Below are 17013 nucleotides of genomic sequence, written 5' to 3'. Positions count from 1 at the left end.
CAAGGGACCTGCTGCCTTCCTCTGCCTCCCAGTACCTCTGTGGGCCTCGGACCAGGCCCTGCAGCCTGGGGAGTTGCCAGCCTGGAGCTCCGCAGCTCCTCTGGCTCTCCCCAGCCCTGCTTCACTCCCAGTACCCTTCCTGCAGGCAGCCAGGCCCTGCTCCCTCCCAGCCTGGGGAGAGACTCCTGTTGGGCCTCTGGCTCACAGCCTTTTTATACAGGCCAGCCTGGCCTGATTGGGACGTGGCCCAGCCATTTCCCCGATCAGCCCAGCTTAGCAGCTCTCAGCCACAACTTTCTCCCAGGGCTGACTTTAACCCTTTTTCCGCTGGAGTGGGGGAGCCACCCCACTACAAGGAAAAAAATCTCCCTCTGTCCATCATCAGAATCATTTATAACCTTGCTTATAAATGTACCCCCAGGAGCTGTGTGGAAAGCCCTGCAGTGGGAGTTCTTTCAGCTGGCCACAGACTAGGACTGGCGGAATGCAGAACAAACTGCACCCACGCTGCCCTGCCAGCCAACATGCTCTTGAAAAGCCAGGAGGGGAGTTCAGTCCTCAGGGCCCATTCAGCTCTTGGAGGCTTTGCTGAAATTGCTGACAAGGGTCAGTGCTCTGGATGACTCTTTCCTCTGCAGGGAGGGTCTTGCATACCCGAGTGCTCTATATACCTGGGAATGTGGCCATATCATGTGCTGCTCTCCAACAGAGAGAGGTTTTACTTTAATTCTTTTTAGCCTCCCAATGCAATTGATGCCTCACTGAACCGATGGCTGAAAAACTCCTAGCTCTTAGAAGAGCTCACCAGGTGCCATGGGAAATGATCTACTACTTGGAGTCTTGGTCGGTGCTGCCTCGTGCATAGACATTGAACTGAGAATCAGGAGACCTGGGTTTCTATTCCTGGCTCTGCGGCTGGCTTGCTAGTGACTTTGGGCAACTTGCTTCTCCTCCGTTCGTCTCAGTTTCCCCATCTGTAAAAGGGGGATATTGATACTGACCTCCTTTGCAAAGGGCTTTGAGATCCATTGATGACAAGCGCTGTGTCAGCGCTGGGGATTATTACTATTTTATTTAAATCCGGATAGGATGTCTCTCTAAAAGTAACACCCTAGCATAGCCGCAAGTTACTGGGCTTGATTCAGGAATTACTGGGCGAACTTTGGTGGCCTTTGTTACACAGGAGTGAACCTAGATGATCACAACAATCCCTTCTGGCCATTCCACCGTGAACATGAGCCGTTGGCTTCCTCTGGATCTCTTGTGGTTTGGTTTGGTTCTCCCCTGGCTTTATGGCCAACGTGCCTCAATTTTGATCTGGAGGCACTTTCCCTGTGCCAGTTCATTCAGTCTCTTCTGTTCTACGTAGGTTCTTAAACTGCGCTCATCACTGTAGTATCTGAATGTCTTCCAGTCGTGCATTAAGTGACTAACATCTGTCATGTGTTGTTTGTTCTCTCAGCCTCTCCCTGGGGTAGAAGCATATGCAGTTTTTGTAATTTTTTTTTAAATATAGATACCTGTTGCTGTGTTTTATATTAGAGAAGGTGAGGTCTAAGAAATGCGCCTCGCACTGGGAGCAGAAGGTGGTGAGGTTTCTAACGGCCCTTAGTTCGAGGGAGTTTATTTCACAGTCTCAAACAAGCCCCTCAGAAAGCTGTCTCCTGCAGACAAGCTTTACCCTGATCATAGAGAGTTCCATTGTGCCAGAGGAGCAGCGTTGTTGACCATGGTCTTCATTGTGAAGCTTCAGATGGACTTCTAGATATCCAGGGCCCAGGCCACTGAGTGTCTTGAAGATAAGGACTGAAACCTTGAAGACTGAGTTGCTCTTCTCCCAGTGTAGAGAGCAGAGGACAAGCTGGATGGTTCACGGTAGTCTGTGTTGCTGAGGAAACATGCAGCGTTCTGTACTAGTTGGAGTTTCCTAAGCACTGAAGTTTTAATGCCCAGGTATATCACATTGCTATAGACCAGCTGAGAGGTGATGGAAGCGTGAATAACTGATGCTAGGTCACCCTCTGCCAGGATAGGACCAAGCGTCAGAGCCAGCCAGAGATGATAGAAAGCATTACTCATGGATGCTGCTCTGTGAGAGCTCAGCATCAGCAAGGAATTCAGGAGTACTCCCAAACCCCGGACTGAATTGACAAATTGTGGGGGTGTACTTTTAATCAAAGGACACTGCACTGTGCTGGCAGCAGACTCTTCAAAATGCTTTCCTCTGCCCACCAGTATGACCTCTGTCTTTCTCAGTCTGAGCTTTAGTCAGCTGTTCTTCCTCCATGAGCTGATCTTGTCCAAGCACTCGGCCTTCTTGGTGGCAGTGGTGTGGTCACAGGTGGTGAAGGACTAGGTAGAGCTGTGTGCTTCTCCAACAGCAAGAACACTTCATGAAGCACCTAGCCAGCTGTGCAATGCTGTGCTCCGTGGTGGTGAAATATTTTCTTCCTGACCCTAGTGAACAACAGCTTCCATCCTGAAGCATGAAATCTGATCACCTTGATCTTCTCCTGCACGATTGTAAAAGTTGTTGGTCATAAGAATGACTTAGCCCTTCTTAAAACAAACTAGCTGTAGTTTTTTACTTGCACTCCTGCAACAGTGAGTTTCACAGGGTGAGTAGGGGGCGTGCATGTGTGTTTATTTCCTTTATTTGTCCTCAGGCTAATGAGTGAAATTTGAAAATGTCTTGTTAGGCTTAAAGTCACCAGTTCTTAATTGAATTGAGTATTTGGGCTGTTTCTCTCTCTCTCTCATACACGCACACGTACGTACATATGTATGTACCAGGGAGATCAGTGCCTTAGTGATACCTTGTACCTGGGGTAGGGAAAGGGTTCATCTTTCCAGCATCTGAAATCTTCATCCAGATTTCTAGGTCACTTACATATTCTGACTAAATCTCTCCTCCGCTGCCCCTCTGCCAGGACCACAAGAAGCTGGAAGATAATTTCCGCTCACAGATAACGGCTGGAATTACTTTCGCAGGGAGCCCATTGCTGCTTGCGTTTCTCAGCGCGGTTGTTAGGAGGCGTCTTTAATCCATGGCTTGCGAATAAAAAGCACAACAGTTCTAATAACTGAGATTAGCTAGTGCTGTGTGTTTGCGTGGGGGAGGCCAGCAATCCGGCATGTATGCCTCTCAGCAGGTAGACCTAGATTCTCCTGAGCATGCTCTTATCTCATAACTTTATTGTGGTGGATTTTTGATCGGGTGAAACAAAGAACCAAGGGGCTAAAGCTATAAAGTGCTCTGAAGTCAGCAGGCCTGACTTATGCTAAGGATGCTTTGAGCCACTCCAGTAGCATAGTGGGAGCCTTAAAGTGGTTGGAACAAGCTCTCCTGTGCAGCGAGACTCCCTGGCTGGTATGTAGTAGCTCTCCACCAGCCCAGCTCACAGCCCCAGCATCGGAGGAAAGGGCTGGTGGAAAATTTTCCATCAGAACTGTTTAGATGGAAAATTGGGTTTTCAGCTAAACTCAGTTTTTCACAGAAAGTGTCTGCTTTCCACGCACACTCTTTTTATTTTTTTTGGTCAAAAAATTGGACCCCAAAATTGACTGAAAGCCACAAATGGCATCATGGGAGATGTTATTAGACCAGGTAACCCAGCCTAGAGAGGAGAAATAGGGCCATCAGGTACCTGAACTACAACTCGCATGAGGCACCAGGGCAGTATATCCAAAGTGGAATATTTTTGGTTTTGGCTAAGATATTTTGAGTTGTTGCTTTTTCGCCAAGGAGTCAAATTTTTCTGTTTGAAAATTTGGGGTTTTGGAGAAAATGATTCTTTTTTTCATCAAAATTTTCTGTAGAAAAAAGCCCATTTTCTGACCAGCTCTTAACTAGGAGGCAGATAGGGGGCATGGTTAGAGAGCACTGCCCCAAGGCTGTTCTGTTTTTTGTTCAGCTCTGAGGCTGCTCTGCCGTATGGTGGGAGCTGGGTAGGTCCCTGAACAGCCCCACAATGCAGGCAGCAGAGCCGGTTGGGAAATGATCTTTTGTTCCTGCAAAAATTATGATGAAAATAAACACTCTTGTTTCATTTTTTTGTTGATTTTTTTCTGCAAAAGTACTTTTTCCCCAAATTTTCAGCAAAAACGTGGAAAATCCTAATATTTTTGGCCAAAATCTGGATTTTTTTTGGTTGTTTTCAGATGTTTTACAGAAATATTTTGATTTTGGGGGCTGAAACTTTCAGATTTTAACATTGAGAACCTGAAAAATGTTTCTGGCAACTGATACATCCCATGAAGGTTTCTGTTTTGACAACAAAGCCATTTTTCATAGGAGGGAAAAACATTTTTGAATGAAAGACGTTGACCAGCCATAATGGGGAGTGTAAAGGTAGCTTAAAGTCCTCTTTATCCCCTATCTCTGTCCCTCCTTCAAGTGCCGCAAGAGAGCAACTGGGAATTGGGTCCATTCCTTCTGGGCATTTGGGGCATATCTGGGATGAAGATACGAGTATCTAATGTGCTGTAGCGGAGATGGACCTCAATCCGAACCCAAATCCCCACCACCAGTTGGGGGCATTCTGATCTATGTCTGGACCAGGCAGCTCTGGCCGCGTCTCTGCAGTTGTAGTCCAAGTGACTTTGCCTCTTTGCTTAGTGGCTCAGGAGCACCTTCGTCTCCATTTCAAACGATCATTTAAGCCCGTTCAGCACTGCGTTGGAATGGTAATGACTGACAGTTGATAGGGTAAGGGTGGGGAGGGCGTTTCGCCGTTTGTGGTAACGTAGGTTTGGTGTTCTCAATCCAGCTCCCAGGGAACAGGTATCCATTGAGCCACAAATTGCATTTGTAACAAATTGTTGACAGTTTCCTCAGACAGATGAAGGTTTGAACTGGCCTGAACTCCCTTTCACACTGTGGATGAGACTGCGTAGCCAAATTCTGAAAGAACTCATACTGGCATCAGGATGGGGCTTTGTCTCACTCTAGTGGCTGGACCTTGTAAGGAGGTTTGAGTCAGCTGTCGCATTTATGGACCTGGGCTTTCAACTCAGGCAGTAGAACTTCATTCTTTTGAATCCAGAGGTCCCAAGTTCAGACTGCACAGATAAGCAGAGCACGGTGGATGGGTAAGGAGATGGGGACAACTCATTCTCTCAGGTCAGAGACCCACCACAGCAGATAAGAATAAAGCCTGATGCTTGCAATGTGGTTGTCATCCAGGGATCTCAAAGCACTTTATGGAAGTGGGCAAATATTATTGTTCCCCCTTCACAATTGTGGGGGGACAGACGAGGGAGGTGATGGAGCCCAGGATCATGTTATGGAGAAGGTATCAGTCATGGAGTAGAGCCAGGCGTATTAGTTATCAGTGTGGTGGTCTGACTAGTAGGTTAAGCTTTCTCCCTTGGTATCTAGCTTCTGTTGTGAGGGAGGGAAAGGAGGGACCATTTAAAGGAAAAGGTTTTTCGCTCCTGAATTCTTGCATCTCCTTTCTTCTCTCTCCCTGCAGCTGATAGTTGAAAAGACAACTGACTACCCTTCCGCTGAATACTCTCTGGTGGAGGATGTAGCCCTCCACTTCACGTGTTTGATGGACAGACTGAATGAGCAGCGCCTGTTTCAGCCGGACCTGTGCGACGTGGACATCGTCCTAGTTCAGCAGAATAGCATCTTCCCCGCCCACAAGGGGGTCCTTGCCGCGTACAGCCAGTTCTTCCACTCTCTCTTCACTCAGAATAAGCAGCTGCAGCGGGTAGAGCTCTCCTTGGAGGCTTTGACTTCCCAAGGCCTCCAGCAGATCCTCAACTTCATCTACACCTCCAAGCTGCTGGTGAATGCCTGCAATGTGCAGGACGTCCTGAACGCCGCCGCTGTGCTGCAGATGAACAACATCGCCTCCTCCTGCCAGGAGCTCATCAACACCAGGTCCCTCAGCCTGGCTATGGCCAGTGACATGGCCCTGCCCCCCGACGCCTGTGGCAACGCTGTCCCCCCGCAATACTACTGTGAGATTAAGCAAGAAGTGGACTCTCTGCATCCCAAGATCTATGCCCGGGAAGGAAACGATCCCTACTCGGTGCGAGTAGAGGACAGGGTGGGTGGAGGTGGCAACCAGCACCTCCCGGCTGTGCCTGCCAAGCAGTATTACAAGGAGGAGAAGGACAGTGGCCTGGCCACCATGTGTAAGATGGAGGGCGGGGAGTCTGAGGAGGATCTGGACAGTCAGGGCTCTTACAACCGGGAGCAGATCATTGTGGAGGTGAACCTCAACAACCAAACCCTCAATGTTTCCAAGGGGATGGAAGGGAAGCCCACCGCCAATGAAGCTGCCGCCGTGATCAGCCGACCAGACGGGGATGGACATGACACCAAGGAGGAAGGGGAGGAGGAAAATGAGGAAGTGGGGGAGGAGGAGGAGGAGGATGCTGAGGTGGGAGAGGAGGATGAAGAGGAGCACAGCGAAGAGGAAGACCTGGAGGAGACCACAGAGGAGGAGGAGGAAGAGGAGGAGGATGAAGAGGCGTCTGAAGTGAAAAGGGAAAAATCTGGGCAGCCCCGCAGGGGGAGCAGGTTGTCCAAGGCCACCAAGTCCACCATGTCCACCAGGTCCCAGGATCTGGCCAAGGCAATGGAGGAAGAGGAGGGCCAGCGTGGGAGGAAGAGGAAAAAGGAGCAGGATGGGCTGGGCCCGAAAGTCAAGCTGGAGGAGAAGCAGCACTACCCCTGCAAGAAGTGCCCCCGCGTCTTCAACAACCGCTGGTACTTGGAGAAGCACATGAACGTCACCCACAGCCGCATGCAGATCTGCGACAAGTGCGGCAAGCGTTTCCTGCTGGAGAGCGAGCTTCTGCTGCACCATCAGACGGACTGCGAGAAGAACATTCAGGTGAGCCGCCGGCACGCCTCGCCTGGCCCCAGGGCGCTGCAGAAGGGCCCGGGCGCTCTGTGCCATCGCCTGGTGACATGCCAGAGGTATGTGGGGATTGGGCATGGTACTCTCCCAACAGAGCCACGAGTGATGCTCCAAGTGCTCAGAGATTGTGGCTGGTGTTCCTTATGGCAGTGAGGTTTGTGTATGTTGTTCTGGGGCTCCAGTTACCCAGCACGTCCCGATCCCTAGTGGGTGGGGAGGAGAGGCAGTAAGTGATCTACACTGCATGGCTCTGATCGCCCTGTAACAGGAACAAACCACTGAGGTACCGTAGAGGCATGGCCCAGATTACTGCTGTGTCCGGTGGGGTCACTATAGTCTTTGTATTTCAGAGCTTTGTATTTTAAACGCAGACAGGCACAGGTGGGGTCCCTGTCCAGCTTTTCCTGACTGAAAGACTGGGAGGGCTTGGGGACAGGGTTGTCCCTAAATAATAGGGTCTTTGAGAGGCAGGAATAAAAATGTAAACATGGGGGTGAGGGTAGGGGCTACATGCCCCGAAATCATAGAATATCAGGGTTGGAAGGGACTTCAGGAGGTCATCTAGTCCAACCCCCTGCTCAAATGCTGTTAAAGGGGCTCATAATGAGGATTAAAGGATTGGCCTAGTGTCAGAGCGCACTGGCGTGGCCCTTTTTAGAGGGCAGGCTGTGGGCACAGAGAGAAAATGGCATAGAAAGCTAGGTGACGTAAGGCTGTGATGAATGGTTGGCGCCAGTGTGTTTAAAGCCCGTGTTAACAATGTCATTGTAGGTCCATAGCTCTGACACCAGAAAACATCCCACCATTCTGACATCACACCCATGGGAGTTCTCTTACTTTAAGGCAGTGGTTCTCAAACAGGAGTATGCGTACCCTGGGGGTACCCACTGGTCTTCCAGGAGGTACATCAACTCATCTAGATATTTATAGATTCATAGATTCATAGACTCTAGGACTGGAAGGGACCTCACAAGGTCATCGAGTCCAGTCCCTTGCCCTCAAGGCGGGACCAAATACTATCTAGACCATCCCTGATAGACATTTATCTAACCTACTCTTAAATATCTCCAGAGATGGAGATTCCACAACCTCCCTAGGCAATTTATTCCAGTGTTTAACTACCCTGACAGTTAGGAAACTTTTTCCCTAAGTCCAACCTAAATCTCCCTTGCGCAGTTAAGCCCATTGCTTCTTGTTCTATCATTAGAGGCGTAAGATGAACAAGTTTTCCTCCCTCCTCCTGATGACAACCCTTTTAATACCTGAAAAACTGCTATCATGTCCCCATTCTCAGTCTCTCTCTTTTCCAAACTAAATAAAGCCCATTCGTTTCAGCCTTCCTCATAGGTCATGTTCTCAGACCTTTAATCATTCTTGTTGCTCTTCTCTGGACCCTCTCTCCAATTCTGCCACGTCTTTCTTGAAATGCGGTTCGGCCAGAACTGGACACAATACTCCAGTTGAGGCCTAACCAGCGCAGAGTAGATGACGGAAGAATGACTTCTTGTGTCTTGCTCACAACACAACCTGTTAATGCATCCAGAATCACGTTTGCTTTTTTTGCCTAGTTTTACAACAGGCTACACATAAAAAGCTACTAAGTGAAGTCAATCAAATAAAATCATACTAGTAGTGAGCTATTTATATAGCTCTGTATCATTTACACTGACATGTAAGTAATATTTATATTCCAACTGATTTATTTTATAATGATATGGTAAAAATGAGAGAGTAAGCAATTTTCAGTACTAGTGCGCTGTCACGCTTTTGTAATTTTATGTCTGATTTTGTAAGCAAATATTTTTTTAAGTGAGGTGAAACTTGGGGTATGCATGACAGATCAGGGACAGTGGTCTGGAAAGGTTGAGAGACGCTGCTTTAAGGTGTTGACAAATGTCAGTTGTAGAACTGCAGTGCCAACTGCTGGAAAGAAACTAAATTGCAGCACTGCAGTGAGTGGACAGTGGTGTGCATCCTCGTGTTATTGTGTAAACATGAAATACGAGCAACAGGGAATCAAGGAAAACTCTGGGTTTCTGTGGCCCCAAACCATTCAAGCATTGCTCTCCTGTTCTGCAGTCACTGCCCCCTGCCTCCCACTGCCTTACACTGAGACACAAAGAAATTGCTTATCTACCGGTGTGTCTCGGCAACGGGTTTGTCTGGTACAATTAGAACCTTGAGCAATGATGACCAAGGATTTTATCAGAGTTGTTTATATAGACGAGAGGAAAAAGTAAAGCTAATTTATTTGTGTATATATATGTGTACACACACAAACACACACACACAGAGCATAACCCCACAAACAGAGCACAACCCCTTCCCAACACACACACAGCACAACCCTTGTATCCAAATACGCTGATCCAAGGAACTGCTAGTAGGTCCGTTTCTGATATTCCCTCCCAATTTACTCAAATACACAACAGTGTCACTCAATCAGTTCGGATAATCCATGATGCTACTGTATATAGGTACTTATCTAAAGTTTCTTGTCATTTTCATACATATACTTAGGCCTTGTCTATAGTAGAAACGGCACCGGCTTATCCAAACCGATTTTAAAAATCAGTCAATCAGTCCAGTTACATTGATACAAACTCCTAACATAGACACACTTCAGCCAATTTAACCCTGTCTTAAATTGATTTAGCTTAATTTGGAAATTTGCTGCGTGAGGTAAAACAGCTTTAATTCTCGCTCTAAATCGGTTTCACTTTTGTGTCAGCGAATTTCTGAATTCAGCTAAATTAGTTTAATCCTTGCTTAAATCGCTTTAAGTATGTCTGCTTTAGAGGTTTGTACCAATTTAACTAGATTTAATGGATTCTTAAAATAGATTCCGTTAAACCAGTGCAACTTTTCTAATATAGACCAAGTCTTCTTTAAGAGTAATTTATTGGCTGGCTGCTACATTGGGACATTACAAGTGACATGAACCAATCAAAACCCAGGAAAAGTTTAATAATACTGAATGCTGCAGCTGCATTGGTTAAGCAGTAAAAGTGCACATTTAAAAAAAATACTGCAACGAATCTTCTAATCCATGTTGAACTGTTTTGTGTGATGCTGTCATTACTAATATATAATATATATAAAATCCTAGACAGTCCATTGTTATCTGTCCAGCGCTTGAGTGATTTATTTTTAAATTAATCCACTCTGATCTTGTGTGGGTTATTCCTAAAACTATAGCTCTGGGCCATGGGATTGGTGAAGCCGTGTAAAATTTGAACTCTTGCCCTTCCATTACCCACATGTGAGGGACGCTGAGGGATAAGGACTTGGTGTAAAAGATGCAGGAAATATAGGAATGCAGAAGGCTTCAAATAAGATAGGTTCTCTCTAAGCATAAATAACATTGCTTATAATCAACTTCTTGTGTCAATATTTCTTGGGGAAATAGGGAGGCACAGTACAGGCCCACCACGATTGCGAACCTCCTGCAATGGAGAAACCACAGAAGAAGGGGAAAAAAAGAATAATGGTCTATAGTTATGGGTAAGGCTATGATTTAGTCACTGGTATTTTTAATAAAAGTCACGGACAGGTCCTGGGCAATGAACAAAAATTCACATCCCTGACCTGTCCATGACTTATACTATAAATATCCCTGACTAAATCTTGGCGGCGGGGCACCCAGGGGAGTTGCTGCTGGAGGGAGAGGCGGGGCCAGCCATGACACCAGCTGCCGGGGGCTGCTGGAGTACCAGCTGCTCCGGCCATCCTGGAGATTGCTGCTCAGGTGGTACCTGGGCTCAGCCACATCACCTGAGCAACGATCGGTGCAACTGGCCCTGGGGCTGGTCCAGCAGCAGCCGGTGTGGCTATCCTTGATGCCACCTGAGCAGCTGGCCTTGGGGCCAGGTGCTTGGGTGACCCTGGTGTCAGCCGCATTGGCCGCTGCTGAAGTCACGGAGGTGGCGGAAAGTCACTGGAATCCGTGAGTTCTGCCACCTCCGTGACAGACATGGTGCCCTAGTTATGGGCAGTTCTGGTGTCCTTACTCAGGTTGAAGAGTACTTTATCCCTAGTGTTCCTATTGAAGTCAGCAGGCCAGATTGTCACCTGTTGTAAGTCAGCATAGCTCCATTGATGTCAATAGCTACATCAGCTCCACCAGCTAAGGTTCAGACCCACTTGCATCCACTCGTGCTGTAAGGCACTGCTCAACATGAGTTTGAATATCAGAACCTAGGTCTAAGGTCCTGAGACTGAACTTAAAGCAGAGTTTAAACTTCTGTGTACTGTATGAATTACACATACAAAAAAACTATATTAAAATATTACGGTTGCAATCTCCATAATTCAAAAATGACAGAATTAAGGTTGCCCGTGCAACCTTAATTCAGCCCCCTGCATGTATGCATGATGGTACAATCTTTTTAGATGATCAGATACCGTTTTTTTTCCCCACAAGACCCTTGCCTCATTCAGTGCACAAGATAGTTATTCAATATTTGGTTTTCTCCTCATTATTAAGTGTAAGGGAAGAGGGAAGGGTCCCAGAGCCCAGACTCCAGCCTGAACCGGAATGTCTACACAGCAATTTTTAGCCCCACAGCCTGAGCCCTGAGCCTAAGTCCGCTGACACGAGTCAGCAACGGCCATGCTGCTGGTCTTATGTTCCAGTGTAAAGGTACTCAACAGGGCAGGAGTCCTGTGGAAAAAATGGTAGGTGATCATGTAATTAAATATTGTATCATAATGTACATGCACAAGGGAACAGAATTAAAATTGTACAGACAGCCTTAATTCTGGCATTTCCTAACTTTTGAGTACTGGACTTCAACCAAAATTACAACTTTTCTGAGAATTTTCAGGAAGTATTTTATTGGTTTGAATTTAAACTAATCTATTTTATAAATCTACATACAAAACATTGTGCATGTGAAGGATTTTTGCCTAGTACTGTTTTCTTGTACAGTTGAGCCTTTTCTTTTTTCTTTTTTTTTTTTTAAGTCTTCGTGCAAATCTATAGAAGTTTTTTGTGGTAAAATAAGTATTTTGAGCGAATTTATGTTCTTTCTGCGTCTGACAGTGATGCTTAGCTTGCACGGCAGTGAGACGTTCAGTTCTTTGATCTGTGCATTGAGGGGAATAGCATTGTGGAATATGAAGAGTTCTGTGACATTGTGTCGGCTTGGGGAAAGTACAAGTATCTAACAGGAAGGAGGTTAGAGAGTAGGGCTGGTTGAAAACACATGGCTGACATATTTCTTTCAACAAGAAATGGCTTTCTGAATAATATGAATGTGCTGGACAGTGCTCAGAGCATAACAGGGATTGTGTAGTTAGACTCATAGACTTTAAGGTCAGAAGGGACCAATATGATCATCTAGTCTGACGTCCTGCACAGAGCAGGCCACAGAATCCTACCCATCCCCTTCTATAACAAACTCCTAACCTATGTCTGAGTTATTGAAGTCTTCAAATTGTGGTTTGAAGACCTCAAGCTGCAGAGAATCCTCCAGCAAGTGACCCCTGCCCCACGCTGCAGAGGAAGGCGAAAAACCTCCAGGGCCTCTGCCAATCTGCCCCGGAGGAAAATTCCTTCCTGACCCCAAATATGGCGATCAGTTAAACCCTGAGCATGTGGGCAAGACTCACCAGCCAGCACCCAGGAAAGAATTCTCTGTAGTAACTCAGATCCCATCCCATCTAACATCCCATCAAAGACCACTGGGCATACTTACCTGCTGATAATCAAAGATCAATTGCCAAAATTAAGCTTTCCCATCATACCATCCCTTCCATAATGAGGTGGTTCTCTGTGGGACGTCCAGAAGCTGCAGAAGTTGAAAGGTGTGTAGTGAATGAAGGAGGGGACTGCAGGAAGAGAAAAGAGGGTCTCGTGGCTAAGGCAAATGCTGCCTTGAAGAATTGGAATAAGTCCCTGCCTCTGCCACTGAGTTACTACTACATGGTGCTGGGCAAATCACTTAAACCAAACTTCCCAAATGGCCATTTTGTCTTCTTTAGTTCTTTCTTTCTGGGTTGTCCGAACTTCAGACACCTGGGGTGTGGCTTGCCGAAGTGCTGAGCACTCCCAGTCTGAAGTCAGTGGGAGCTTTGCTTTGAACATATAAAGCGCTAGCTAATGCAAGGGAAGGAAAGCTCGTTCTCCAGAAGGGCTGAGCTATGGGTTGTGGCCAGAGCGCTGAATGCTGAAGACAAGGCGTGAAAGCACTCGGTGGCGTGCGGGCCTGTAGAAGTTCCTGGGAGAGAGATGGGGAACTGGAGCAGCAGACGCATCTGATCCCATCCCCTAATGGATCCCACAACACTTTACGCACATGGCTGACTGATTAGGCAGCGATTTGGGTGGGCAAGGGAGAACAGTTTTCCCTCCACACTGAGAATGCAGATAAACTGGGACTGACAGAATAAAATGGCCAAAAATGGAGTTAAGCCCGGATGCTAGATTTAACACATTGGTGATTACACAGAGCACCCCAGCGTCTTCAGTGACCACACGTGCTTGATTTTACAAGCCCCAACCAAATTACAGCACGTGCTGCAGGGCAGTGCCCCCTCTGCTGGGGCTTTGATTCAACACCAACTTTACCTTGGTGGGTCAATAATTTGTCACTTTTTTCAGCAGTCTCCAGACCGTGGGGGATTCCCATCCAAATGTTGGCCAAGTCCAACCCCATTTAGCTTCTGTTCTCCCCAGCCCTGGCGGCCAGAGGTGTTGTGGCAGCGGAAGCCTACTGAGCTGGCAGCTTGAGAAGCGGAGAGTTGGTTAATCCCTGCAGTTCTGCCCGTGCTGTGAGCTGTACTCCTTAAATGGGTCTTGAAACCAAATTTGCAGTCAGTCTCCTCAGAGAATGTGACAGATACAAACTTCAAGACACGGTAGGGGTGGGGATTAGCAAAAGGAGAGGATCATGGGAGGCCAATAAAAGATAACTGCTGCCTATGAAATGTGAAAGGGCGCTGTGTCCCTGTGTCTCATTGCTGCTGGGTAAGCACAGCTAAGGGATTATAGCAAGTGGTACTATCCTGTCTCTGACTCCTTCACGGTGAAAATGTGTTCAGGACACTGGGATGCTTGATCATCTGAAGTCAGCGATTCCTTAGCAATCCTGTGACTTGGCTATTCAAGGGCAGTTCTTTTCCCCCTGAAAGTTATCGCCTGGAAGTGGAGCAGTGAGAGCTAGAGCCAGATTATGGCTCTGCGAGCCACTGGCCATTGGCTACAGCTAGTAGGAAAACACGTGTAGTTCCTGAGCAGAGTGGAGCAAGGTGATATGCCTGTGCATGGCTTAGCGCCTCTAGCTGATGTGGTGGGGCAGCTCGCATCTCTGCTCTTCTCTGCATCCTGCTCCTATTCATCCCTTGCCCAAGGCCCTGCAAGAGGCTATTGAGGAGCAGCAGATCTCCCAGAGACAGAGGTGCTGCAGGGAGTGGCGTGGTAATCCAGCAGGGGCACTCTTCCCCAGGCGGTTGGTGCTGACCCAGTGCCCAAGCGTGGCAGTAGAGGGCACTGTACTGAGCGAGGCCCTCTTCTGAATGTGACATAAAACTGAAGCTGTGGCCGACTGGCCATTAACGATCCCATGGCAGCTTTTTGGTCAGATTCCCCTAAGATAACTATATTCAGCCTCTGTAAATCCCTCCTGCAGTGACAAGTGGGATCAGTATTCTGGTGTTATACTGTGTTACACTACCCCGACCCCCAAGAGAAGGCTGCAGTTCAGTGAGGGAAACGAAGTGCTCCCTGTGTGTCCTGTAGCAATGAGTGGTGCTTGTCATGAAAGAGTTCAGTGAAGCTGTATCAGCTCCCCTGCTCGCTCTTGCCCTCAGTGACACTCATTCACACTGTCATTCCCCTGCGCGGTGATGGCTCCCAGTGAAAGCGTCAGGGGTGCGGTGAAGGTGAAGCCCCACTCATGGTGCCCGACAGGTCAGTTCCAGCCGAGTCCCTTAGCTAATGAAATCTGGGGTTGCAATGCCTGCTCCTGCAGGAGGACTGTAACCTGTAGGGCAGCATGTGATAAATGGATAATTTAGGACTTTGTGGGATCTTCATGATCTGGTGCTAGCTGGAAAGACAGTGAAGGAAACCTGGGCATGCGCCTGGCTCTGATTGCGAGGCTATAGGCAGGTATGTCATGTGAGCGTTATTAGTTACATTACAGTAGTGCCTTGGAACCCCAGTCAAGGATCAGGGCCTGCATTGTGTTAGATGCTGTACAGGCAGGTAACACAAACAGTCCCTGCCCCAGAGAACCCGTGGTCTTGGCGATTCTGTGCCCAGCCGATGCTGATGTCTGGCTGGACTCCTTTGGGATGGCTGCTGCTTTCGTGCTAGGCCTGAGTCAGTGTGGGAGCTGGTATGGCCTCAGGGGAATACAAGGAGCTTCCATGCAGCGGCAGGCGAGTACTGGCTGAACACATTGCATGCTGGGATACCACCATCCCCAGCTGGCAGGCAGCCCAGGGAATCTAGTGCCCAAGGACAAGCTGGTCCTGGCGCAGGTCCCACACTGTAGTGCAGCTAGCAGCTGGGAGGGTGTCTCCAGGCTCTCTCTGCCCTGTGCCTTCCTGCTCCCTAGACTATGTACAGCCAGGGAAGAAACTAGCACTAGCCTGAAGCTGAAGAGAAAGAGAGGCTGAGCCAGACCAGTCTAGGAGGTTCTGGCTGAGGTTTGCTGAGTCTTTCAGTTCATTTGAATCCAAAGTGAAGCTCCAGGGGATCCAAGCTCAGGAGGATCCTAATCAGTCTTGCAAACACCACTGGGTTTTAGGTCGATGCCCCCTAGCGTTGCTGATGGTTTGAAGACACACAGCCTATGGCTTACATTCCGAATGACACCCCAGGCTTGCTGGGGTCTAGGATATCCATCCTCCTACCCACATGCTGCTGCTTAGTCCATTCACCGTAACTCTGTTTGCCTCTCTGCTTGCTAAAGTGGTAGCATCCTCTGCCCAGGGGAGGAAAGAGAGGATCTGCACAACAGCAGATGCCCAGCTGCACCGTCACACATGTCCCACTCCCTGGGATCCAGCCCTCCAGCCCTCATGCGTCAGAACTGCACTGGATCTACAGCACAGGCCTTCAGCAGCCAGAACCCAGGGTGAGAGCAGCCAGCGCTGCACCCTGTAAACTAGGGCTGGTCAAGAATTTTCCCTCAAAACTTTTGTGACGGCAAATTGGATATTCGGCTCAAGCTGAACGAGTACCTTGGGGCTTTTTGACCAAAGGTCACCATTTTCTGTGAGAAAATTTCACGAAACTCATTTGTTTTCATTTTTGGCTACATGTTCCAGGCGCGGGAACATTTCCCGACCTGCTCTGCTACAACCATGTGGTCCCCATTGGGGTAGCCAGCTCTGTCTGATGCAGAAGGGCTGGGGTGGGGCGTTGCTCTTCCGTGCACTCTCCTTCTCCCTTGGAGCTCGGTTGACCTTGTAGAACTCAAGTGGGCAAGAGGAGTGTGATTGTTGGGAGTGCATAGGGGAGCAGCATAGAGTGAAAAAATTCTGGCTGGACCCCCTATCATACCCACCCACTGTAAAGCGACAGTTTGTCCCATGATCCTACGTTTAATTTGTAAGCTGGGGACCCTTCCCTGTACATTTCCCCCTCTGGCGTATTTCAGCCCCTGTCTTACTCTTCTCTTCCCTTGCAGTGTGTGGCATGTGGGAAAGCATTTAAGAAACTCTGGTCTCTGCATGAACACAATAAAATTGTCCATGGCTATGCGGAGAAGAAGTTCTCCTGTGAAATCTGTGAGAAGAAATTCTACACCATGGCACATGTTCGGAAACACATGGTTGGTGAGTGCATGGGTGTTTGTGCTGGGGCTGCGGGGGCATCATGCTTAATGGAGATGCAGTTTAACCCTATTCCTAGACTGCGCTGAAGAGGTTTCCCACATATCTCTTAAAAAAACTGAAATTAGAGCTGAGCAAATGACAGATTTTTCAGTTCATTGGAAGTTCTGAAAAACGGGGAAAAATAGGTTCCGGTTGAATTAAATGTTTTCTTAGATAAAATCAAACCATTTCAATTCTGACCATTTTTAATGTTATTGACATTTTTAAATAAAATTCGTTTCAAGCCAAAAAATTGAAACGGTTTGTTTAACAAACGTCTAAACAAAATGTTTTCATTTTTCTGAAT

At 47.8% G+C, this 17013-nt stretch overlaps 1 protein-coding gene across 1 annotated transcript in view; it reads left to right on the top strand.

Annotated features, from left to right (window-relative positions):
* ZBTB47 (zinc finger and BTB domain containing 47) overlaps positions 1-17013 on the top strand; it is a 96232-nt gene that overhangs the window by 58118 nt on the left and 21101 nt on the right. The window contains exons 3-4 of the mRNA XM_075062168.1: positions 5475-6851; positions 16520-16667. Of these exons, the coding sequence (XP_074918269.1) occupies positions 5475-6851; positions 16520-16667 (1525 nt within the window). The remainder of the gene's footprint in view (positions 1-5474; positions 6852-16519; positions 16668-17013) is intronic.

This window comes from Chelonoidis abingdonii, chromosome 2 (genome assembly GCF_003597395.2).
Source record: "Chelonoidis abingdonii isolate Lonesome George chromosome 2, CheloAbing_2.0, whole genome shotgun sequence".
Lineage (NCBI taxonomy): Eukaryota > Metazoa > Chordata > Testudines > Testudinidae > Chelonoidis > Chelonoidis abingdonii.
The sequence above is the reverse complement of the archived record's forward strand: the minus strand, read 5'-3'. Positions and strand labels throughout refer to the sequence as shown.